General features: G+C 42.3%; 1 protein-coding gene across 1 annotated transcript; it reads left to right on the top strand.

The window, feature by feature from the left end:
* The first annotated feature begins 700 nt into the window (after positions 1 to 700).
* LOC133972130 (E3 ubiquitin-protein ligase TRIM35-like) lies at positions 701 to 2,935 on the top strand. Its single transcript, XM_062409382.1, has 2 exons — positions 701 to 1,023; positions 1,111 to 2,935. Exon 2 carries the CDS (start codon positions 1,128 to 1,130, stop codon positions 2,463 to 2,465), a length of 1,338 nt encoding a protein of 445 aa, XP_062265366.1. The 5' UTR covers positions 701 to 1,023; positions 1,111 to 1,127; the 3' UTR covers positions 2,466 to 2,935.
* Positions 2,936 to 25,396: the final 22,461 nt, after the last annotated feature.

Below are 25,396 nucleotides of genomic sequence, written 5' to 3' on the forward strand. Positions count from 1 at the left end.
TTGACCAATCTTCACAAAAATCGATACACAGGTGTAGCATGACCAGACAAACAAAAAAGTCTGCAGGTGCAAATGGAAAAACACAACAGGAAGCCTGCTATTTTGCATTTAGTGGCCATTTTGGCCATATTCCACATTTTTACTTTGATATACTTGTACCAGGGCTTTCATCAGATCAACTTCGAATTGAGATCAGTATCAACACAACAAGATGGAGATAAAAACATATTAAAGATCGATTTTTGGTCACACGGTGTGACGGTGGTGGGGCCTCAAAGTTTAATTACACGCCGTTTAAACACGATATTCTGCACCATGACTCCTCTGATGATGAGCCGTAAACAATCAACTCCCATCCTGCATTGTCAGTGTTCAACGATCAAAGGAATCTTTATGTCTTGCAAAGGTGACGTCTCACTCTCTCTCTCTCTCTCTCTCTCTTTCCCTCTCTCAGAATTGGACATTTCCTCAAACTGTGTAAACATTCAGGTACGGCAAAGGTTCATCCTTCGCCAAAGGAGACAATGTTGTCATAACTCCCGTGTATTAATGAGCAAACTTGATCTGATTTGAATTTATAAAACCATCTTTTCATTTTCTTACATTGTTTCTATTTGCTTCTGTCTCTTTAATGATTCTTCAGCTCTGCAGTTACGCCACAGACCCCCCCCCCCACTTCCACTTCCTGTTAATGTTTAACTTTCACTTTCACCAACCTCTGAATTTGGCAACGAAGCTGAATTTTACAACCAAGTCTCTTCTCTGTGTGAACTTGTTGCTGCCAAATTACTTTTGACCAGTTATCAAATCCTAGGCTTGGATCATTTTTTTACAATCTTGTCCTGACGCACCAGAGAAACCAGGAAACATCTGTTCCTCCCGGAAGAGACGCAGGCTGAAAACCAGACGATCACATTCACCTTCCAAACCAAACTGAACCAAACCAGACCAAACGTCCTGAGTGAGTCCAGCTACAGGAGAGAAGAGTGAAGCTACAACCTGCCGACGCTCCACACACTGACCGTGAGTTTAACAAACACCTCGACTCAGAGGGGAAGTGAACCTCAGTGAAGTTCATGGAGCTGTGACTGACTGACTGTCTGTTTTCAGCTTCACCTGGAGACTCAATGGCTTCAAGATTAGTAGAGGATCTCTGCTGTCCCGTCTGCAAAGATGTCTTCAGAGATCCTGTTCTTCTGTCATGTAGCCACAGCTTCTGTAGAGACTGTGTGAAGAGCTGGTGGAGAGAGAAAGAAGTAAAAGAGTGTCCACTTTGTAAGAGAAGATCTTCAAGGTCAGAACCACCTGGTAACCTGGTGTTGAAGAACCTGTGTGAGAGCTTCTTACAGGAGAGAGATCAGAGCTCTTCACCTGCTCTCTGCAGTCTGCACTCAGAGAAACACACCGGCCACAGATTCAGACCCATCGATGAAGCTGCACAACAACACAAGAAGCAGCTTCAGGAAACTCTGGAGCCCTTGAAGAAGAAGTTAAAGTGTTTTAAACGTGTTAAAGTAAAGTTTGAACAAACAGCAGAACACATTAAGGTCCAGGCCCGATGCACAGAGACGCAGATCAAGAATCAGTTTAAAAAGCTTCATCAGTTTCTGGAGGAGGAGGAGGAGGCCAGGATGGCTGCACTGAGGGAGGAAGAGGAGCAGAAGAGTTGGATGATGAAGGAGAAGATTGAGTCTCTGAGCAGAGACATAAAAGTTCTTTCAGACACAATCAGAACCACAGAGGACGAGCTGAGAGCTGAAGACGTCTCGTTCCTGCTCAACTACAAGGCTGCAGTGGAACGAGTCCAGCAGCGCCCCCTGCTGGATGATCCACAGCTGGCCTCAGGAGCTCTGATAGACAAGGCCAAACATCTGGGCAACCTGAGCTTCAACATCTGGAACAAGATGAAGGACCTGGTCTCCTACAGTCCTGTGGTTCTGGACCCAAACTCTGCTCATCCAGACCTCGTCCTGTCTGAAGATCTGACCAGTTTGAGACGAGGAGAGGAACAGAAGCTTCCTGACAATCCAGAGAGGTTTGATCGATACACCTCAGTCCTGGGATCTGAGGGTTTTAACTCAGGGACTCACAGCTGGGACGTTCTGGTTGGAGACAGTACACACTGGGCACTGGGTGTAAGAGCAGAGCCTGTCCAGAAAAAGGGAGACGATCTGTCTGGATTATGGGAAACAGAGTTTTATAACGGTCACTACTTAGCGGAATCACCATCAGGTTCATCTGTTCTCTATATGCAGAAGGTCCAGAGGATCAGAGTGAAACTGGACTGGAACAGAGGAGAACTGTCGTTCTCTGATCTTGATACTAACAAACACATTCACACCTTTAGACACACTTTCACTCAGAAGATGTTTCCACACTTTAACACAATAGATGATGATCATCACCCAGTGAAGCTCTTACCTGTGAAAGTCTCTGTGACGCTGGATCAGAGCCGTTACAGATAAAGATTTTATTCATCATGTTTATTTCTTCAAGAGAAATCTGCTGAATTTAAATATTAAACTTGTTAATTCTAAAGCTTTGTTTATTTCTCCTTTGACTTCTCACTCATTTTTATTTATTTAAAAAAAAAAAACATTATTTTCTGATCTTTATCTTCAGTTTGTTTTTTACTTTCATGGAAAATGTTTTCTATCATTGAGATTTTGTGTGGATCCATGAAGTCGAGCAAACTGATGAAGATCCACAAAAAAACACATTTATCAATAACAGCTGATCATTGTTCACATTCAACAAACATGATTCATGTTTAATCACATAAAGTCTGTTCACATGTGAAATAATCCAACATATATGATGATTTGTCAGTTTGATGTGATGAAGCCAAAATGATTCAGTCTGTCAAAGTGTTTATTCATCACCAGCCTATTGATGGGATTTTAATACTGTGACCAAAATAATAAAAACTATGAAACAGAAATAGAGTTTTGATTTGTTTCATTAGAAGAGAAACTATGTTCATAGGTTTGATCTGACTTTGATTCCAGTGTCATTCCATCTCACACAGTGTTTACACAGTAGGTCACATGTTCTGTGTGAATCTCGTCCAGCACTTTTCTCAACTATTTATTTTGTCGTTACGAACAGAGAGAATGAAAACCAACCTCATAAAAGAACAAACTAATGGAGACGTGACAGTTCAGGGTTTTATGATAAATGAGCTTCAGTCTGAGGGAAAAACTAAATGTCTGGGTTTGAAACAACTGTCTCTCTGGATGGGTTTTAGTGGGCAGGAGAATTTAGGAGAATCGTTGATGTTCAGGTAACGTAGATAACATGAAAACTGGTTTAAATTAAACTGTTTTTGAGGTGTTTTTTTCACAGATCCAGTGTTGCCTTTGCTGGGAGTGTTTCATTGTTGTGTTTCCAGCAGTTGTGTGTCTTTCACCTTCAGCTCAGTCCGTTTGGCCCCATGACAACGCAGCAGTCCCACTTGGATCCAAACCAGAACAATTAGACCAAGGCCCTTTTCTCTCACACCCGGTGCAAAGCAGAGCCGAGCTCGACTAAACGTTTCTGCCACCGATGCAGTTGTCGTTTTCCCGTCCAGTGCAGAAGCACTTGGAGCCCACGAGCGTGTCGGTCTCACTGACCTGTGGTCAGGTGCATTTCAACTTGAGGAATGTGGAAAGCTACTGCACTGCGCCACACGAGAACCTAAACCAGTGACGTAGTGATTCCTGTTTATCTTAAGGGGATATTAACGAGCTAATATGTGCTTCCATAGGCGAGTTCACATAAACACACAGATTTGCAGCTTGTGCACTTGAGATGTGTTCAGACACGACCTGCGTATTAACATGGAGATCATGTGACTTTCCTTGTCTGTGTCTTCTACGTGTATGACTCTGGAGGAAACTCCTGAGTTCAGTGCAGAAACTTATTTCAAACCATTTTCTAGGTAAAGACGCCTTTTCTCTTACAACCTGGAGAATCAACCCTTGCTGTCTTTTTTAATGAAAGTGGGGGAATGATCCTTTTATTGCATGTTGCACCTCTGATTGATAACGACCCATCCTTAATGCACTTGAGCAACAACCCTCTTTGACTGATGCATCATGGGTCCTGCTGATATTGTCTTTCTTCACCTCACAGTTAAATCCATTGAGGCAGAACAAGGTTTTCTTTCTGTGCATCTGTAAAATTAGCATCAGACATTTATCACAGACCTCATCAGAGATCATCGTTTCTCTGGGTTTCAGCTCCAAGCTTCTTCTGAGACACTGAGCCCAGCCGGAGAACAGATGTTCTCACATCCGTCCAATCCCCCCCCCCCCAGCTCCAGAGAAAGCTCCAGTCCAGATGATGAGGAGGGGTTGTGCTGTGTTAGACACTTTTCAAACACACAGCAGATTCTCATTTTGGTGCTTTTCATATAAACTGGTGAGAATGTGCAGTGTGTACTCATCTGTACACACGTGTCTGTCACTAGTCGCTTCAGGAGGCCGTTTGACAGAAAAGCTTTTTTAAACAAAAGGCCTCAAGCACAAGGTGCATGCTGGGTACTTTCACTTTACGAGCAAACCCCCCACGTGTGACATAACTGTAAAACGCTTCAAATTGGGTTAAAATATCCCAGATACGGGCGACGCCATCTGGAGCTGGTGCAGAACTGATCGGCGACTGAAGCCGTGGAATCAATGTCCTTCCAATAAACGCCCCCCCCCCCCCCCCCCCCCGAGCCAATCACAAGTCAGTCCCACCTGTCAATCATGTTCCAGCAACGATCTGAACAGACACTTGCATTTAGCTGCTTTGTGCCAAGAGGACGATAAACGTCCATTTAGAAAACATGAAGGACTTTTCTTTTCCTTGAGTTGAACTAAAGTAAAATAAATAATAAATACGTACAGAGGAAACATGGATGTCAGTAAGTAAAGATCAGCACCTCGAACTCCTGGTTTTTATTTTGTACTGCATCTAAATCGTATTATTAATTCAACATAGTTCTACTCAGTATCCATCCTGATTGATACTGATTCCACAATAAGAGCATGTGTGTGTGTGTGTCCTGTAAGTTAATCTGCATCAGTCAGAAAACATTATCTCTAGAAAACAAACATGCAGATCCTGCAGACTGAAATATCACTCTAACTGCAGAGAGTCCAGTGTGACTGTTTCTGTGTTCTAATGGTTTGATCCGACACCAGCAGTGGAACAGATGATGAAACATATGGAACAGTGACTCAGGCCCAGAAGGGATAATTCACACCGAAACACAATCTGCATATAGATCAACCGTTTCCTGGACAGAGCTGCAACCTGATCCTCCAGATGAATCCCTGGTGTTAATGTGGCCTGAGGCTCGTCCTGCACAGCTAACCCTAACCCTAACCCTAGCCCTAACCCTAGCCCTAGCCCTAACCCTAGTCCTAACCCTAACCCTAGCCCTAACCCTAACCCACAGTGGTGAAACCTTATGATGCTTTCTGCATAAACACTTTGAGTGAATCACCGAAGAAAAACAAATTCTGGCATGAGAAAGAAAATGATTTGGAACTTTTTCAAGCCGCAACTGAAGATGATAAAAACTGAAATGAATTATTTTGAAGACTTCTCGAGTTCCGTTTCACAACATGATTTTCACTTGTGGTCGTCTTGAATTTACAATCTGCTCTGTCTCGTTTGATTATTCTGTTCCTTGCAAACTGTTTTCTTAAAAAACAAGATGAAGGTTTAAAGTTTTAATAATCTTAACATTTAGCTGCAACACCGAAAACCCTTGCTAGATGAAAGCAACAGAACAAGAGTCTCTGGAGCTCCACTGGTTTACAGAGGGCTGATTACAATCAACCAACTAGAGAGACACTCTATTTTAAAGTATTAATTAGACTCGTATATATTATTTTGTGTCTTTTATCTGATTTTTGAACTTGTTGTTTATCATCTTTTTTAGAAACAGCACTGTTTTTGTTGTACCGCTTCCTCTTGTTCCATGAAAGTTAAGGCTTCATTTTCTATTCTATGAACTTTTCACAGAGATATCAGTTTGCTGACATAAAACAACATGAAAACAGAGATCTTAATAATCAGTGTTTAACATTAACATAAAAAAATTGTTTCCTGTTCATATTACTTTATGGTTAAGCTGTAAAATGTGAAGCTTCCACTACATTTTCTTTTTCCATAAGGTTTCAATCAGTAGTAGAAATTTCAATCCCCCACAAAATCCTTATCTACCGGGCTCCATTCTTTCCTCTTCATGAAGAATGACACACACCAGGTTTCCTGTGAGAACACAAACTTGTTAAGTTGTGAGAGTCGTGTCAGGTAGTGACAAACTGTCCGAGCTGGATGTTCACTGAACTGGTCGCCCTGACAGGAGGAGCTGACAAAGCGTTTCATCCCAGGATGAGATGAACACGGCCACCGACAATAAAACCAAACAACCTCTGCGTGGGGAAGTAACTGCTGGGATCCGAGTGAAGTTACACAAACTAACACGTGAGAGTGAACTCGAGCTGATGACTCAACGCACAACCTGGTTAACAAATGTCCTGAATCTGTCAGGAAGTAAATGAGGGGAAACAAATCAACACTTTCTGCTGCTTCAATCTGCTGTTATTTATATAATAACATGTTGGATTTAATAGCTTAATCTTCTTTTTTAATGTTAAAAACAAATACATTTATTTCATTAATGCAAATATCTGGTAAATGGTGTTTATTTATATATTGCCTTCTTGTCTTGATGACAACTCATACATCGGCACTGGGATCCAGCAGCCAGTTTAGCTAAATATCAGAAAAAAAAAATATTTTCCCCATTACACAACTCAGGTATTGTATCAGTATTATACTTATTATATTATACTGGACAATATATATATATAATATATAAAAATATATATATATATATATATATATATATATATGCAACATGTACCACAAAATATACTGTACGTTGTGTTTCATTTAGGCTGTTAGACAATTAATTTGAGAATGACTAATTTGTCAAGTCCATAAAGTAAAGTACTCTTCAATCGTGTTCCATCTCTCACCTTTGATGAGAGGAAAAAGTGATCGAGTGATTCACGACATGTGATCTCTGCTCATGCTTTATTCACTTTAATCACCACACAGGTCCATTGATTCTGCTTTAAGTGATAACAAACTGTCCAGGCATGTGATTTGGACAAGGACGGCAATGAAAATACGAATTAGCCGGAAGAAAACCGGCTGATGACTTGTTCTTAATTAGCCTGTGTGTGTGTGAGAGAGAGAGAGAGAGAGAGAGAGAGAGAGAGAGAGAGAGAGAGAGAGACGGAGCTCCTGGCTATAATGTTCACGACGGCTCATTAATGCCACTGATTTGTGTTTGAATCCCTCTTTCACACACTCGTGCTCCCAGACACACACAGCTGGTGTGACTCTGCTGCTCCATCATAAACACACACTTCTTCATCCTGCTTACGTGTGTGTAACCAAAACAATCCATCTCCATCTCCTGTGGATTCACAGACACAAAGTTGCATCATCTTCCGTTTTCCTTCAAACCCTGAAGCTCCTCTGGTGCTCGGGCCCCGAACACGAGCCGCAGCTCAACTCTGAGGATTCTTAATGAACTTCCTTCACTCATTATAAAATATGATCCTGGGAAATCGCTTATTCATCCTTGCACCATCTGGTTTCACATTGACCCAGCGCCGGCTCCTGGGAGAGGCCTGGTTCTGCTGCAGCGTCCGACCTGTCAGCCGTGGATCAGCTCCACTGGAGCGTCTGGACCGTGACACTGACTGACACCGACGGGGGAGATTCAGGAGGACTAATGTTTGCTCAGGGGCGGAGCTGCCCTGCGGGTTCTAATGAGTTTATTAAAACCACCACAGAGGACGTCATGGTTTGATCTGTGTTTAGTAAGATTACATTAAAAAAACACCAATAACTTTGAGGAAGGAAGTCATGTGGGTCAAGGAAGAACATTTACATTTTCATGTGCATCTGGATTTACACTTTCTTCAATATTTTCATTGATTATGGATCTTTATGAAAACAAATGTGCCTCATAAAGATGAATTAGAGGACGGATGATTATAACTTTGAGCAATTTTGTGCGGATCCAAATAAAAATGTAGTGAATTTAATCTGTTTCATTATTATGTTTATACCGTAGTTTTCAATAATGTTGGTATATTTGAGGTCATTTCATAATATATATGTAAAAATTGAATTTGAGAATTTTAAAAGGAGCCAAATGAAAACCTGTTCTGTACCAAATGTGAGACATGACTCAGAAGCTTAAGGAAACTGCAGGAAATGACGAGGCCGATCTGAACAGGACCAAAAACAGCAAACACACAAACACACAAACAAACAAACAAACAAACACACAAACAGACAAATTATTGTGGGTTTTTTCAAATGTGTTACTCAGGCTGATTGAAAAGAAAATGAACAGTTTTAATATCCTGCTTTAGTCTTTATGGACACAAATCCAAAGATCCTTCTACTTGTGGTTCATTGTGAAACGTCTCATCAGTCTCCTGTGATCTCATCTGATCTCATCTCTCCTCCTTCAGTCTCTGTCTCTCCTCATCCCTCCATCCGTCCCGAGAGCCAAACTCCATCAAGTCCCAAAGTGCTCTTATCAAACGGGTTTGTCAGAAAGTGCTTTGCGGAGATCAGAGAACAACAAATACAGATTAGAAGAAAAACAAAAGATAAAAGAGAAGAAGTACAAACACATCTCGGATGACAAGATAAGGGTTAGATGGTGTGTGTGTGTGTGTGTATGTGTGCGTGTGTGTGTGATTGTGAGCTTGTTATGAAGCTCTGCCTGACTAAACACTAACTCAACGGGGACTTGTGTCATTGTGGGGACAAGAACGCGAAGCCCCCCCCCCACAGGTAAAGACGGTTTCTTCAGGGTTCAGGGTAGAAGGGGCTGAAGAAGACAGGGAAACCAGTTCCAGTATGTTTCCTCTCTCCCAGTCTCTCCTCCCTCATCGTCCTTGTGGAAGCTAATAAAGTCATAATTGCCACTTAATGTAAAACCTGTTAAAATGTGATCAAATATTCATCAGAGTGGTTTTGGGAAATGTCTCCGTTATCCTCTGTTGTTTCATAAAGTGAGTTTCTCAGAGTAACAGCAGATTTTTATGGAACAAAACCAAAGAGCAGTCAAATATAATTGGACTAAGAAATAAAGCAAATGTGTCCATGAGGGTTTGATTTAAGAAAAGATGAAGAGACAACTTCTCTCCACTGATGATGCAAAAAAATGAAAACCTGAGGCTAAGAGAAAAGAACATTCACAGCGTTCAATCGTTATTAAATCATAATTGTCTCCGTGTCACAAACAACAAATTGACATTCTGCATCAGTCGACTCTCTCGTGGACCACTTGAGGAATCAACTCTTTCCATGAGGCTCAGCTCGGCATCATTCACTTTGTGTGAGCCCCGGGCTTTATTATTGGTCGCAAAGTCTTCCTCTGCCATGTTAACCTATGGGACATAGATGAAGCAGATCAGTATAAGTTTGTTCTCAGGTGGTTTCTGTCATTTTCTATAGTTTTAATTACTCGTCTTCCTGAAGGTTGATTTACTGGAAAGACCTAAATACCAGGGCTCCACTCCATGACCAGTACTGAACAGACTCTGAACTACCAGAGAAAGACGGGGGAGATATGTTAGCTTCATTTCCGTAGAGTGGGAGGAAGTGGAGACGTGTTGTCCATCTTTATTTACAGTCTATGCTCACAGGGATGTTATCATGAGAAACACTTGTGTTTGTATGAACAGTGGAACCTTGTTCAGACTGACATTGTCCGACGTTGCTCAGTTGTCATCTTCCTATTTTGTACTTTGTGCACTTTGAGTTGAATGCTATCATCGATACACTTAGCAGCCTCCATATGAAATCATAATAATAACTTGAATTCATAAAGTGCCTTTCAAAAGACCCAAGGACGCTGTACACGTGTCAGCAAATGGACAAAATGTCACATTACAGATGGAAATGTGCCTCCCACCTCCATCCTGTCTCTCTCCGAGTGGTCATTACCTGTTAGTCTTTCCTGTTCATAAACATGTGTGTGTGTGTGTGTGTGTTTGTTTGTGTGCGTGTGCGTGTGTGTGTGTGAGATGCACCTTTCCTCTTACAGTACACTGTTTATTCTTTCTGCCTTTTCAGTCTCTGTTGCTGCTGCAGTTTGTTAACATCATCACACAGAGCCACACTATATGTCCCAGTGAGTGTGTGTATGTCTCTGTCAGTGCACGTGGGTGTTTGTGTTTATTTGATTCAAGGCGAGTCCTCTGCATGCATCCCTGCGTGTGTCTGAATCTGCACGTGTGTGTGTGTTTGTCGCTGTATTTACGCTTGTGTGTCTCTGTGTGTGTGTCTTCCCTGCAGCTGGGTATTCATGCAGGGACTGAATCGGACGGCTGTTGAAAGCTGCTGTCCACTGCTATTCAGGACCAATACAAATCAAACACACACACACAATCACCACACACACACACACACACATTCTTGAGGATATTCTTTCCTTACATGAGGCATCGGTCACATAATAACCGGTCTCCAATTGTTACTTTCACTCTGAAACCTTCACTTTTACTCTTATCATCTGGACATTATACTTGGATTTGCTTCCAATTTATTTATTTTTCTTAATGCTGCGAAAGGAAAATATGGTTCCCATCATTCCTCCAAAGGAAATTATGTAATAACACTGGTAAAATATGCTTAAAAACAAAGAATCAGAATATAAACCTATAGAAAATGGACCAGCACCTAAGCAACTGTTAAATATAAAGTATGAAACTATCAATATCTGTTTAGTTATTCCGTTTCAGTGCTGACTGTCCAGCAGAGACATTGGTCTCTCTCTTTCTCTCTCGCTCTAACCTCATTCTCTCCTTCTTTACATTCTACACTTACACTCAAATCTCACACGGGGGCTTGTCCTCTTTTGATGGGTTTAGCGAAACACAGAAAAACATCCAAAGAGGATAAGACACCGGTGCGCTGGAGGAAGGTTCCACCTCTGACTCAACTTCATATATTCGCATTCTGCATGTTGCAGAATGTAAACATACCATGGATGTTGCATTCAAAGACCCATGACGTCATTTTGATGTAAGATAACATTAAACTCCTCCACACTGAAATCCAGCAGGGAAATGTGCTCCTCAGGTTGAACAGTTTATTCTTGCAGAGCAAACAGAGACAAGTAAACCAGGTACAGACACACACACACACACACACACACACACACACACACACACACACACACACACACACACACACACACACACACACACACACACGTCCACTTCCATTGTTCACCCGACACGTTGCAACACAGGACCTGATGACAACATGTTGTGTGTGTCTCTGTTCTCCTCCCCTGCAGCACCAGGGAAACTTCTGTCATCAGCTCCATTAACGAACTCCAGCACAGTGAAAGTAATTCAATGACACCATGTAGCCTCTGCAGCTCCGTGACAAAGCATTAATCACACACTGCCACGCCACAGTGCAGAGAGAGAGAGACCCACAGAGAGAGCTCACACACTCACAGAGACACAAGTCATCTGATAGGACAGACGTTCAGAGAAGGAAACACGCTGCATGGAACCTTCTCCGAAACTCGTCTCTCCAGGGGAACTGACTTCAGGGTTTCACACATCAGGGTCTTTTGCTCATCAACACAATAACTCCTCGCTAGTAGAGTAGTACTCAGAAAAGTTCTTCAAAAACAAATGTGAGGAAAGAAAAAGAAATTGGGGAAATGGGGACTGAAAAGAAGAGGACGGCATGGTGAGACTAAAAGTTAAAAGACGTTGTGAGGAATCAAAGATGAAAGAAGGAGAGTGGAGAGTGACTCCAGTGGGTGAAGTATATTATTGACCAGGTCTGAGAGAGAGAGAGAGAGAGAGAGAGAGAGAGAGAGAGAGAGAGATGATTGAGAAAAGAACGAGAGAAGTGAGTGAAAAGATGAGAAGCAAAGGTTGGGGGGGGGGGTGTAAGGAATCGTTTTTTATCGACTTCCTCTCTGGAAAGGGAAAATGAAATGCACACATTCGCGCACACACACACGCAGACACACACACAGACACACACACAAACTCAGCTATTGTCTGATAAATGGCAACAGGGGAACTTAACGATAATTTAGGTGGTTTCATTGGAGATCACACCATGACTCCACATATCACGGTGGTCTAGCACAATGCTTTCACACACACACACACACACACACACACACACACACACACACACACACACACACACACACACACACACACACACACACACACACACACACACACACACACACACACACACACACACACACACACACACACACACACACACACTTACCAGATAGACACTACTTAATAAGTCCGACTGACCAATGAGAACCAGTTATTAAGATATCTCAATAACTGCAGGATCTGCCATTACGATCTTGTCGAGATCGTAATGGCAGATCTGATATTCTGATCACAGACTATGAGCAGCTGCTTCTCTCTCGTAGGTTTAGAGTCCGTCGAGAAGATTGAACAGATTTAGAAATTAATTTATCCAAGTATCTATAAAGCTTTTAAGAAGCGGCAGATGAATGGTTGCATTTGTCCTTATTTGTGTTTTTTTGCACTGGTATTCTTTCAGCTTGTTAACACATTCATTTTAATCCTTTTAAATTAGATATCATTTACTTTTATTGTCTGATGTTTGTTGCATGTATGTTTGTTTTATGATGCATGGGTGTATTCTCATTTATGACCATTATTGGGACAGTAAAGTAAATCCTAATCTAATCTTAATCTAGTACTTTAGTTTAAGGCCAAATATCTGCAAAACCAATGACATGTTCATCACCACCAGCTGTTCTGGGCTGAACCATATGAAAAACTAAATATCTAAATATCAGTATGTTCACATCATCAATGTGAGGACTTCAGCATGCTGGTATTCATATATATATATATAAATATATTAATGTACCTAAGTACTGCGTCACCTAGCCTCCTGCCTGGAGAAGCACTAAACTCAATCTGTTTTCAGAACTAAAGACAGTTTGTACTTTTAAACATCCACAGCTCGGACAGGGACTTCATCTGTTTACAGGGTAGAACTTGTGCCCCAGTGCAGATTAGTAAGTACAGTGAGATGACGCTGTCTAATCTTTTTCTTCTCTCCTGCAGAGGATGAATGATCCCGTCAGAGAAAGTTCCTCAGACAAAGAGCAGCACCATGAAGCACGTCTGCTCTGCTCCTGCGTTCACAGCTCCATCATGCCGGGGATGGATTCTGATAAGGTGTCTCGACTGGAGAGATGGAGGCGGACGGATGAAGACAAAGCTGCGTCCTTTCTTCTGTGATTAACTGCACGTCCGCCGGGGAAAAGGATTTCTGCTGTGAAATGAGCAAAGAGTTCTGGTTCTGAGCCCAAACCATAGTTTTTCAAAGAGAATACTGAAAGTGTTAGGTTATAGGTTTTCATCCTTTCAACCAAAACATCACAGAAAACCCACAAGTGTCTTGGGCAATCATTTATTTTCCATATCTATTAGTTGAGCCCTGAAAAAAGTCACTGTATTATATATATATTAGAACTGGAATTACAAATATCATAAATTTGTAAGAAAGCACATATTGTAGGTCATCAAACATCAATTAACCCCATTAACATGAATATTCAAAATGTTGTAAACCTTTAACAAAATATAATTCCAAAATATTGTCTATCAATATTCACTTCTGATAATGCAGAATAACAGTATGATGCAGAATAATACCATGATTATGTCTACATGTGATTCAATGTGATTTTTTAAAAAGGCAACTGGAGCAGATGAGGCAGAATAACAACACTAGTTTAAATCTATCTTTACTCTATTACTCTACTCTATTAAATGATCTTAGTGCTGGTGGAATAACCTGAACCCGGTTCCACTGGTCCCAGCACAGCAGCTGTGGCCGATCTCAAAGGAAGCAGCTCCAGCTGTGGCTCACAGCTGTAATGGTTCCTGGTGCTGAGTCGCTGTGGATAAAAGCTGCAGCTAAAATGACTTGAATGGATAAAAGTGTGCGACTAGTGGCCGAGGTGAACGTCTCCTTTCAGCTGGAGTCCCAGTCCCTGCTATGAAAAGTCTTTGTCCGGATCTGAAGCCCATGTAAAGTCAGTTTTCTGTATTAATGAAGACCGTGATTGATCCAGAACCTGAAAGCAACACTGTACTTTGATATATAGCATCCTCAGAATTAGACCATGGAGTCTGTAAAGAGATCTGAGAGCTTCCTCCCAAGAACATCTGATTACTAACCATCAACAACTTTCTCTGAGAGCTCCCTTAAATTCTATGATTGGTAAAGAGACTGCGGTGACACCATGACCCGGCAGATCTCCGGTGAGAGGAGCTGACGGAGGTGTGGATGTAAACAGATCCAGTTTATAGGAGAAGGATTGATTCTCTCCCTCAGCTCATCTCTCAACGCTCCACTGCATCAATGCTGCATGAGCAGCAGCTTCCAAGTGTCCACGTCTAATTGGCATGGTTCAGTGGACAGTGAACTGCAAGAGTGAACCCAGACAGAGCTGAACTGGAACAGAGACCCCACACACACACACACACACACACACACAAACCCACACACACGCAGCCTTGCCCACTGGGACAAATGAACACACACTCACTCACACATGAACAAGCAAATACAGGCCGTTATGAACACAGACGCAGACACCGTCTTCCACTTAACACTCATTCCCACACATTCCCACAAAGACACACATTCCCACACACACACAGACACACACAGGGCTTGTCAGCAGTCTGACGTGTCTGTCAGTGAAACCAAAGCAATCCAACGGGCCAATCACTGACAAGTAGGGTGTGTAATGTGTTCACTTATAACATTTAAATCAATTATGACTCAGGATGGTGTTCGACACTCTCACAGTGTAACAATGCATCGTGTGTGTGTCAGTGTGTGGCACCAGTAAGTCACTGGTGTGGTAAATTGAGTCATTGTGAGTCTGATATTTGAAGCTGCATCATCAAAAGTCTCGTCAGCAGCTGATAAATCCTGATTTATTAATTCAGTGACATCGTTTTGAATAAAAGGTTAAGATGCTGATCATTGTTTGAAATCTAATTCTGTAGATTTCCACAATGTGTTAACCTTTGTGTCGTGTTCGTTTCTCCCCCCTTACTTTGGTGCTCCCGGTCAAATTTGACCGGCCTGTTTTAACTGCACTTACATTAACACAAAAACCATTGATTGTCACCAAATTGTATTTAACTCCCTTTTAACCTGTAAACAATGTCTCAGACTACTGGTTACATGAATAACTGCAGTGAATAATCACAGAAATTGAAAGTTGTATTCCAAAATTAACATTTATTGTAGAAAAATCAAAACAGAGACCAAATTCACAGAACATCAGAACATCAACATGAACACATTGTGTGTGTGTGTGTGTGTGTGTGTGTGTGTGTGTGTGTGTGTGTGTGTGTGTGTGTGTGTGTGTGTGTGTGTGTGTGTGTGTGTGTGTGTGTGTGTGTGTGTGTGTGTGTGTGTGTGTGTGTGTGTGTTGTGTGTGTGTGTTCAGACACAGGAGTGGCATTTTGCAATCAGGTCACAGTGTGTCTTGCAAACGTAGGCATCACATTTGAAACATGTAAGACATCCTAGTGATATTTTCCCCTCTTGTTCTGCCTCCTCTGTCCTGGGGGGATGAATACCAGAGCAAGTTGCCATCCTTGGACTGGAATGTCACCTCAGGTGTGTCTTCCACAGGGGCCTCTTCCCCAGGTGCCTCTTCCTCAGGGGCCTCTTCCTCGCCATATGTTGACTGTTCGGTCTCATGATGGTCTGGATCAAAATCAGGATCGTTGTCTTCTATTTCTGAAGCATCCTCCTCTATTTCTGGTTCAACTCCAATCCCGTCTTCATCAGTTTGAAAAAAAAGGTCAAGAGCCTCTCTGACAGAAAAACGTCTGATCGGGCGCCGACTCATTGTGTTCAGAGTAAAATAAGAGCAATGCACAAGCAAGCTATATATAGGGGATCTGTGAGAAGATATCATACGTTTTGTATCGAAAGTGTGGTTCACGTGGGGGGCTGGACACATTAGCCCGGGAAAGAGCCAGGTTCCCATAACAAACACATAATTGGTAACTTTGAAGTGTTACACGTTTAGTCTGGAAGGTGTGGTTCACGTAGAGGGACAGGCACATAAGCATGGGAAAGAGAGGACACATGGTCAGTCTGAAAGGGGTTCACGTGGGGTGGAGTGTGTGTGTGTGTGCGTGCGTGTATGTGCATGCGTGCGTGTGTGTGTGTGTGTGTGTGTGCGTGTAGGTGTGTTTGTGTGTGTGTGTGTGTGTGTGCGTGTAGGTGTGTTTGTGTGTGCGTGTGGTGGTGGTGGTGGATTTGTGGTTGTGTACTATCTGATGAATGAACACAATCTAGGGTCACCCATTCATTTCCTATGGCGGTCATTTCTGACCGGGAACACCACAGGTGTTACAAAGTTGACTAAACAACTCAAAATTCAATGAAAGTAGTGATCAGCAATTGTAAATGTTCAAATGCCTAGTGTGGAGGATATCATAAGCCCTTGAGACAATAAAATGTAAAACACAATATTTATGATTGATCGAAATGGAAATCGGTCAGATTTGACCCGAACACGACACAAAGGTTAAATGAATTCATCAGGGAAACAGGACAAGGTCGTTCCACAGCTTCACCATCCAGAGACTAACACCCGTCTACAGATCTACACGTCTGTCGGGTTACCTCGGTAATAACAAAACTAATTATGTCATCTCATGGAATAATGTGATGAAATGATCTTTTGCTAAAATAATCCAGAAGCAGCTAAACATCACAATGTGTTTGTACTTTGCGAGTTGAGCCGAGTTTAAAACCGAGAACGATCCTCAGAGCAGAAGATTAAACCAAATTCAAATCTGTTGGATCTGTATCAACAGCCATGAATGACTCCTCTGGACATTGGTGAAAATCCTGCTGACAAACAAACAAACAAACAAACAAACAAGCAAACTGAGTGACGGAGGGAAACGTTACCTCCGTGGTGCAGGTAGAAAAGTGGAATAAAAGAAGAGAATCCACTTCTACAGACACCGCTACACCACTGACTGACATACTGGTCAGTGAATCAGCCAAATGCTTTAGGGACATGAATGTTAAATGGGTTTAAAAAAGGCATAAAATAGTTTGTGTGACCTCCTGGGAAATTCATTTTCTCTCGGTGGATAAGAAATCCATGGAAGTGAACTTTTAGAGGTTTGATATGAAGCATGGCCGACGTTCTGGATGTTCTGTCCTTTATGTGCCGAAGCCGGTGGAGACGAAGGAGAAATGATCTTTCAGGGGAAGATGTGACAGGGTGATGACAGGCAAGACCGAGCAGCTGCACACACACACACACACACACGCACACACACAGACACACACACTCATTCACAGCCCATCAGCAGGAGGAGGTGTGCAACAGCGGCTCCTGCAACAAATCCATGTTGTAGACACAGCCGAGCGTGTCGGACTATCACCTGTAGCTGCAATCATGAGAATCACAGTTTTCCCTGCTTCCCTCCTCTCACACATCCCACTAGTGACCCACTGAGTGTATCAGAGCATCACCTGGTGGAGTGTGAAGATCGGGGGTTTGAACCCCAACTCATTACAGAACCAACCAGACAGATCTGAATGAGCCTCAGCTAGAAAACACACTCCTACCGGTTCCTATTTCTTTTATCCTTCATTTTCAGCTTCGTTCAAAGATCCAAATCACAGTGAGAGTGGAGAAAGATCAACTTTACCCTTCATTCAAACCATCGAGCGAACCGAGCAGAGCTGGAAGATAACATCAGGCCCTGAGCAGATAAGACTCCGACACACAGCGAGGAGCAAACACCTCTGCCTGCTCACTTTGATACAGCAGCACAGTGTACAGGGATCAGGAGGCTGTGATGGGTTCAGCAGGAGGTTACCTGCAGGTCGTGTGTCGGAACCCGGGGAGCGGAACCTCTCACAAAGATTCAGATCTTTTTAAATTAGGGTTTGAGGTGATGCCTCTGGTGATTGTTGGATTCTGATATTATCTTGTTTCCGTTAAATTCCGCTGGAGGAATCCGAGCCGCTGCTGTCGTGTGTTTTCCAGAGTTCTGCAAACTGATCAACTGCTTCGGTAGAAATGTTTTCCTTTCATATTTCTCCTCATAACAAATAACTGTAGTTTTCTGAGGTGACAGCAGCCAATCACCTCCAAAGTACACAAAGTACTTCTTGACTTTAGGAAACTTGCAGATTATTGTTTTAAAGATTTAAAGAATGGAAATGTTTTACCGGCTATTGCTACAGAGATATTTGAGTCATCATTCACGCAGATCAATATCTTCATACATCCATATATATTTCTGGACGATATGTACACAAATATACTACAATAGAAAAAAGTATTTTTACTATCACGGTACCTGCCATCTGTACGACTCAGCAGGGACACAAACGCTCGGGGACAACAGATGGTGACAGGAATAAAACAACAGACATAAAACTGCTCAGAAAAGTAATTTACACAATTCTTCAACTTTAATTGCTTTATGTTTTCCGATTGTTTAAATCTCAAAACCATTAGTATTTATTTGGCAAGTATAAGTGAAAAGTACCACATGTTACACAGTCCTGCAGGTTTGTTCTCATATTTAATTTTCAGTCCATTTATATGTAAGTGCACCGTTATTAGACTTCTGGTAATTAAAAGAGGCGCTTGCATCATCCACCGTTTTAATAAAACAAGAAATAAACACACACACACACACACACACACACACACACACACACACACACACACACACACACACACACACACACACACACACACACACACACACACACACACACACACACACACACACACACACACACACACACACACACACACACACACACACACACCTCATTTTACATTCAATACCCTGGAAATGATTAGTTTGGCAGTGTGCATGAGGGTGGGGGGGGGCAGAGTTGTACTTGTGTCTGTGTGTGCAAGAAAAAGTGCATGTGTTACTCCTTTTCACAGCCCACGATCACTTTAGCCTATAATCGACTTATAAGCTGCACGTGGGTGTGCAATTAACTGAAAACTAATTAAGCGACTGCCAGAGAATGAGCCTGAGCAGTTAAGCCCAACCAGCGAGCGGCCGCCTCCACAACACAGGCTTCCTGTTATAGACTCCTGATGAAACCAACACACTATCACTTATAAACACGCTAAAGATAAACTGGCTCCTGGATCCACCGGCTGCATCGAGGAGTCGTTTCAGTTCGCTCATTTCTACAGGTTGGTTTGTGATTCTTGAAATGTTGACCTGTGCACTGCACGGATTCTCACGTTTCCTTTCCAGCTTTTGAAAAACTAAAGGGAAGTTTCCATGAACGTGTGATGAATCACCTTGAATCCAGATCTCTCACTGATCACCTTGACGAGGAGACGATGAGTAATAGCTTGTATAATAGGTTTTCTTTTTTTCAAGGAACAGATTTGAGAGACAGTCTGTTCTGCATTTTAATCGTAATGTTAAAATATTTCCCCTCCCAGTTGATCCACCTCTTGGTTCCTCAGCTCTTATTGAATAGAACACATGTCTGTCCACATTCATAATTAATGAATAAATACATAAACAGAAGAAAGAAAGACAATATGAAAATATAGAATTAATTATAAAATGATTTGTGCCGAGCAACAATGGAAGAGTTCACCTCCTCTGTGCACAGAGACACAAGGACACCATGATACCAGTGTAGAGTGTTGGGACCACAGGGAGCAGGATGGCTGCAGGAGACTTTCATAAATTCAATCTGTACGAGCTTCAGGAACACAGGAAACACAAAGTCGACCAATCACAGTGTCCACGTGGTGGAATCACATCCAGCGACTCAATGTGTAGCCTCCATATCTACAATTAATACAAAACTATTAACTGTCTTTGTCGTCCTGCAAAGACCTGGAATTTCAACCCTGGACTCAGAATAATCCAGATGTCAGACTAGAACAACCCGAAATTACAAAACCACCATTTTAACCTCAATTTATTTCAAATATTGATTATGTCTGAGTAGCTGGTGAATCAACTGTACATATAGAGACATGAAGGTAGTTAGCAAGCTGAGGTTACAAAGGCCATCAAATGCACAAAGAATACACTTGTCCTCAGTGAAAACTTAAACATTCACATTAAATCAAAGTAAAAACAACTTTTCTAGATTTGTTTGAAACACAATAAGGAATAAAACGCAGGTAGCGATCAGAGTCCTAAAGAAAGAGATGACTTCCTGTCAAGAGCCGACATGAGTGAATCCAGCAGCACAGACCTGAGACCAGGATCCAGCTGCTGGCCACATCTGCAGATACAGGCAGCACCTGTGTCCAGGTCGGTGGCAGACAAATGGGCAAAGCTCGGTGGAGGATTTTACACAATTAGATTAAATGTGGTCAGGGAGGAGGGGGATTTAAACCCAGAACCATGATATCAGGAAATGTTCTTTTCACTCTACAGACTCGTGTTCTGCTCTCGTTTGCTCGAGGCTGTGATTCAACACGAGACTGAGACCAAGTGCTCCCAGTGCCGAGCTCCTCAGTGGGCAGGAGAAACCAGTGGATGAAAATAACTGTGCGTGACGTGATTCTGTTCGGACAAGCAGATGGTGAAAACAAATGTTAAACAGGAAGTGTGTTGTGTCTTCAGATGAAGTTGTATCGAGGGAAAGTGAGTTTTCATGTGAAGTCAGGGTTTGACACAACAACAGAGATCAAACCCACAGCAGATGTGAAGTACATGTAAGGGCTGTGAGCTAATACACACATGGTGAACACTGAGTGGGTCTCGCACACACACACACACACACACACACACACACACACCAGATGGGAAGACTCACAAACCAACAGTAACAGAGATGTTACACAAAATCACTTCATCACATCATATTTGAAAATTGTTGTCAAGACACAAGTCCACTGATTCGTAAATATACAGGTTCACACACACACACACCCGCACACACCCGCACCCACAAACACACACACACATACACACACACACACACACACACACACACCAGATGGGAAGACTCACAAACCAACAGTAACAGAGATGTTACACAAAATCACGTGCATCATCTGTGCAAAATGCTTTCAAGACACACATCCACTGATTCGTAAATATACAGGTTCTCACATACACACACAAAAACCTACAGTGACAGAGATAAAAAAAACTCAACATCACCTCCATGGCTGTGCATTCACCATCAGACACGCAAAATATATACACAGGCGCACACACAAACACACAAACAGACACACTCAGTGTTGCAGAAAAGGCCATAAACCATAGACTCTCTGCGGAGTTGCCCTGTCTGTCTGTAGGTCAGCCAGCTAAAGCTGCAGAGCAGAAGGGGCCACACATACACACACACACGCACACAGACACACACACACAGAGCGACAGACATACACACTCATGCACAAACAGTGAGGACGCTACTTTACAACCACTGACATAAACAGTTTAGGGACATTTGAGGATATGAAAAGCTCGTCCACACGTCCTGAGCTCTTCTTCAGAGCATTTCTGGAATCCTACAAATTCCTGTACTTATATTTGCTTTTATATAGTTTTACAGAAATACAGTTTATAAATATATACATATATTCACTTCATATGAGATTATCATTTATAATTGCGTTGTAACATGCTAACTTTCTATTTATTTACAAGATACTCATACATCGATGTAGATTTATTAAATTCAATGTATTATTTCAATTTATCATTTGTTATCATTATTCTACACAAACTCTCGATTCTTCTGCGTTCTTGCTTGGTGACTATTATTAAACTGCTTATTAAAACCACCATTACCCTTAAAACAAATCAAAACGCTTTATAAAATATCATAAAAAGTTGTTGTGAGTAATTTGCATGTGACATATTGTTGCATTGGGCCGTGCGAGCAGTGAGAAGAGCCCGTGGCCTCTCTGTGTTATCATCTTCTGGAGGTGTGTGTGTCTCTTCCCTCATGTTCAGACATTAGTTCAGACATTAGTATCATAAATAGTAAATGTGTTTTCCTCTCAGATGAAATATGGCCGACATTATCAGAATGTAAATTCATCTTTCCCAGGGGGGATTTATTCCTCTGAGGTTTTTCCTATTTGTCTTGATGTATGTTTCCTAACGGGCTCTGATCCGATTCAACAGCAACTCTCACGTTTGGTTTTCGTGAGATTATTTTGCAGCCGGAGTGAAACAGTGAAAATCTCTGTGACTGGTTTTCTTTCATCTGTCGTTGAGACGTGTTCATTTGTTCTCGTCGTTATCACGAGGAACCAGACTGAACAAGTTCTTCAATCAACTCTCTGCTTTAAAAAAGACAAAAGCCTGAAGTTAACTTTATACTTAGATGTGATTGTTTCAATACAGTCACATATTAAATAATCAGATGTTAAAGTTCTATACACAGGAATATTTAGTTTATAAATGAATACAATTAGTACTTACTGTAGCAGCTTACTTCTGCGTAAATGCAATTTGTAGAGTTGATAGTTATAAGGAATCGTCAGTTCTTAAAATCCATTTCTAGTTTATAGATTATATCTGTGTAAACATTTGATAAATAGGTCGCGACTCACTGTAAAGTTGTCATCAGTTCCAAAAGTCAATATATAACAAATATAAGAAAGTGTTTTTTTCTAAGTGGAGTTTTATAAGAATTCATTCTGTTAAGATTTTCTCTGATTGAGTCTTTCAAGAAAGTAACATAATAACATGAAGGCAAATCTTTACAAATTGTAAAATACGTTATTTTCCTATAGTCACGATTCTTAAAATTGTTTTTTTTTGCTTCTGACTGAACTCCTAATTAATTTGAGGTGTGAGTTTGCTTAGAAAACACCGGATTTCCATGATGATCCGTCGACGGCAAGAGAAACAAAAGCATTAAAAGTTCTTGCAACTGGTCAAGTGACGGTTGAGGTGAAGTCTGCCATGACAGAGAGATGCAATAATCCAAAAATGACAGTTTCAGAAACTCCTCACTCCGACAGAAACGATGTGTGGAGCCTGAAAACATAAGAAACATCAGAAGTTGGTTTCTGACTGTTGAGTTTCTCACAGCGATGGTCTGACACAGCTTCAGTTCTGGCCTCTGGGAGGTTAGAGGTTTGAGATGTTGAAGCAAACTGACCATGTGTTCCCAACACCAAGCTGCTGTCCCACTCAGGTGGTCACAACCTGCTCCACTGGAGGTTTGGGGTTCAAATCCCTGCTCAAAAGACCTCGTCTGCAGCTGCTGGGAGACACAGCGCTCCACCTCCCTCCTCTTCATCCTCTGTTTTCCTTTCCCTTCACAGTTTGTGGATCTGTTTCCTCGTCTCAGTGGAGGCTGAACACGTCAGAGGAGCCAGCTGAGGCAGGTCTGTGATTGGACCGATTGAAATGCGGCTGCAGGTTCTGCTGAGGAATCAATAAAACACTCCTCAAAGATTCAATTATCCTTCTTTTGTTTATTTCCCTTTTCACGGCCTTACAACTTTCTCGGTCTCATTTCGAGTTCATTGGATTTTACCATCTCACCCACAGCTTTACCCCCCCCCCGCCCACTCACACACTTCTCTTACCCTGTGAGATATTGCTGAGCTCGGCCTGATGAAGTGGAACTTGCAGCAGGATTTGGGAGTGTGATGGAGAGGATGCAGCCGAGCAGCGGCAGGGACGAGCAGTAGTAAATGGTTCTTCACACATTTCCCCCCCCCCCGACATTCACTTTACAAACTGTGTCACAGAGAGTTTTACGGATCCGTCCACGGAGGCTGGAAGTCGTCCTCTGAACAGATTGAACCGTTTATTCATCAAAGCACTTTTCTCCGAGCAGAGAAAACTTGCAGCAGCATCTTTGACTGAAGCTCTGATATTCACACGTGATGGATCGAGACACTGAGGTTCAGGTTTAAACTTCTGTTTGCACTTTCTAGGGAAACATCACAGCTTTGGTTAAACGTGGAATAAGCTCACAAACTGTTGTGTTAAGAGTTGAGCTTCTTCAGTATTCAACTGGCTGACAGTGCAGATGCAGAGGTTGAGTTTGGCTCCAGATGTTGAGTCCACATCCAAACTCAGACCTGCAAACTTGGACCAATTAACCAACATTTAAGATTTAAGGGCCATTTTTCAGTCGGACATTTTTATTCTTCATTTATCCCTCATCGTTAAAAACCATTGAGCGCAGCCGTCAACTCATTAAAATTCCCAGAGATCATCACTATTTAATCCCGACCAGCGTTTAACCAGCGCTCATCAAACAGCATGCATTACACATGTTAGAATCCAATAAGTGTAGAGTTCGCTGTGAGTGAGACACAGTGGACCAGCGGGCGGGTGCATCAGACCACAGCAGCACAGAAGATTAGAAGCAGAACAATTTATAACCTACAGCAGAACAGGAGGTTTATCAGATAATTAGAGGATGTGGAAGCAGGACGTGTGAGAACATTGGAGGATCAGAGCTCGGTCCAACAAGGGGGGGGGGGGGGGGTTACAGAAACACAACGAGGATGTGTTCTGTTGTACAGACGCAGAACATTGAGGATTGAATGTGTGCGTTTGTGTGAAGGGGAGCGAGTTCAGGACAAAGAGCGTTGTGTGTTTGTTGTGCGTATGCAGTAGAAAGGAACACACAACCTGGAGGGGGACACGTACACACTGTATAATGTAGAGGAGTGCGTGTTGGAATGAGGAAGAAAAGTAGTGCAGCAACAACACACATATAATATTGAAGGTCTGATAATAGAAGCATCCTCCTGACTTACCATTTATTCCGCATAGCCACGTGAACTCAACGACCCCCCCCCCCCCCCCCCCCCCCCCCCGAGAACCTTTGTCGAATGTCACCCGCTTCCTCTCTGTCACACTTAATTGCATGGTTATGTGAAAGGGGGTGGACAAGGGAAAGTGGAGGAGCTCAGACAGAAGCAGAGGAGCAGAGATGAGGTTGTGAGATTGGTAAGTCGATGACCTTGGTGATAAACCAGTGTCTTTTAAAGGCCCCCGGTCTGCACTGGGCTCAGACTGGCAATCTGTGTGAATATGGGGAAATGGCAGATGGGGTGGCGTGTTCTAGGAGCGGGCCACAAGGCCACCGGCAACGTGGGAATACATGTATTGTAGGAGAACAGAAGAATAACTTGACGTTAAAAGGACAGTGGACAGGAGGAGGAAGAAGAGGCAGCTGCAGACGAGCTACATGCCAGCCCTGCAGGTATCTCGGAGCTAATGGAGCTAACTAGGCTAACATTAGCAGAGCTAGCCTACACATTACACAT

Source organism: Platichthys flesus, chromosome 2, assembly GCF_949316205.1.
Source record: "Platichthys flesus chromosome 2, fPlaFle2.1, whole genome shotgun sequence".
Lineage (NCBI taxonomy): Eukaryota > Metazoa > Chordata > Actinopteri > Pleuronectiformes > Pleuronectidae > Platichthys > Platichthys flesus.

Coding starts and splice junctions, on each gene's coding strand:
- LOC133972130 (XM_062409382.1), top strand. CDS start 1,128: ATGGCTTCAAGATTAGTAGAGGATCTCTGCTGTCCCGTCTGCAAAGAT.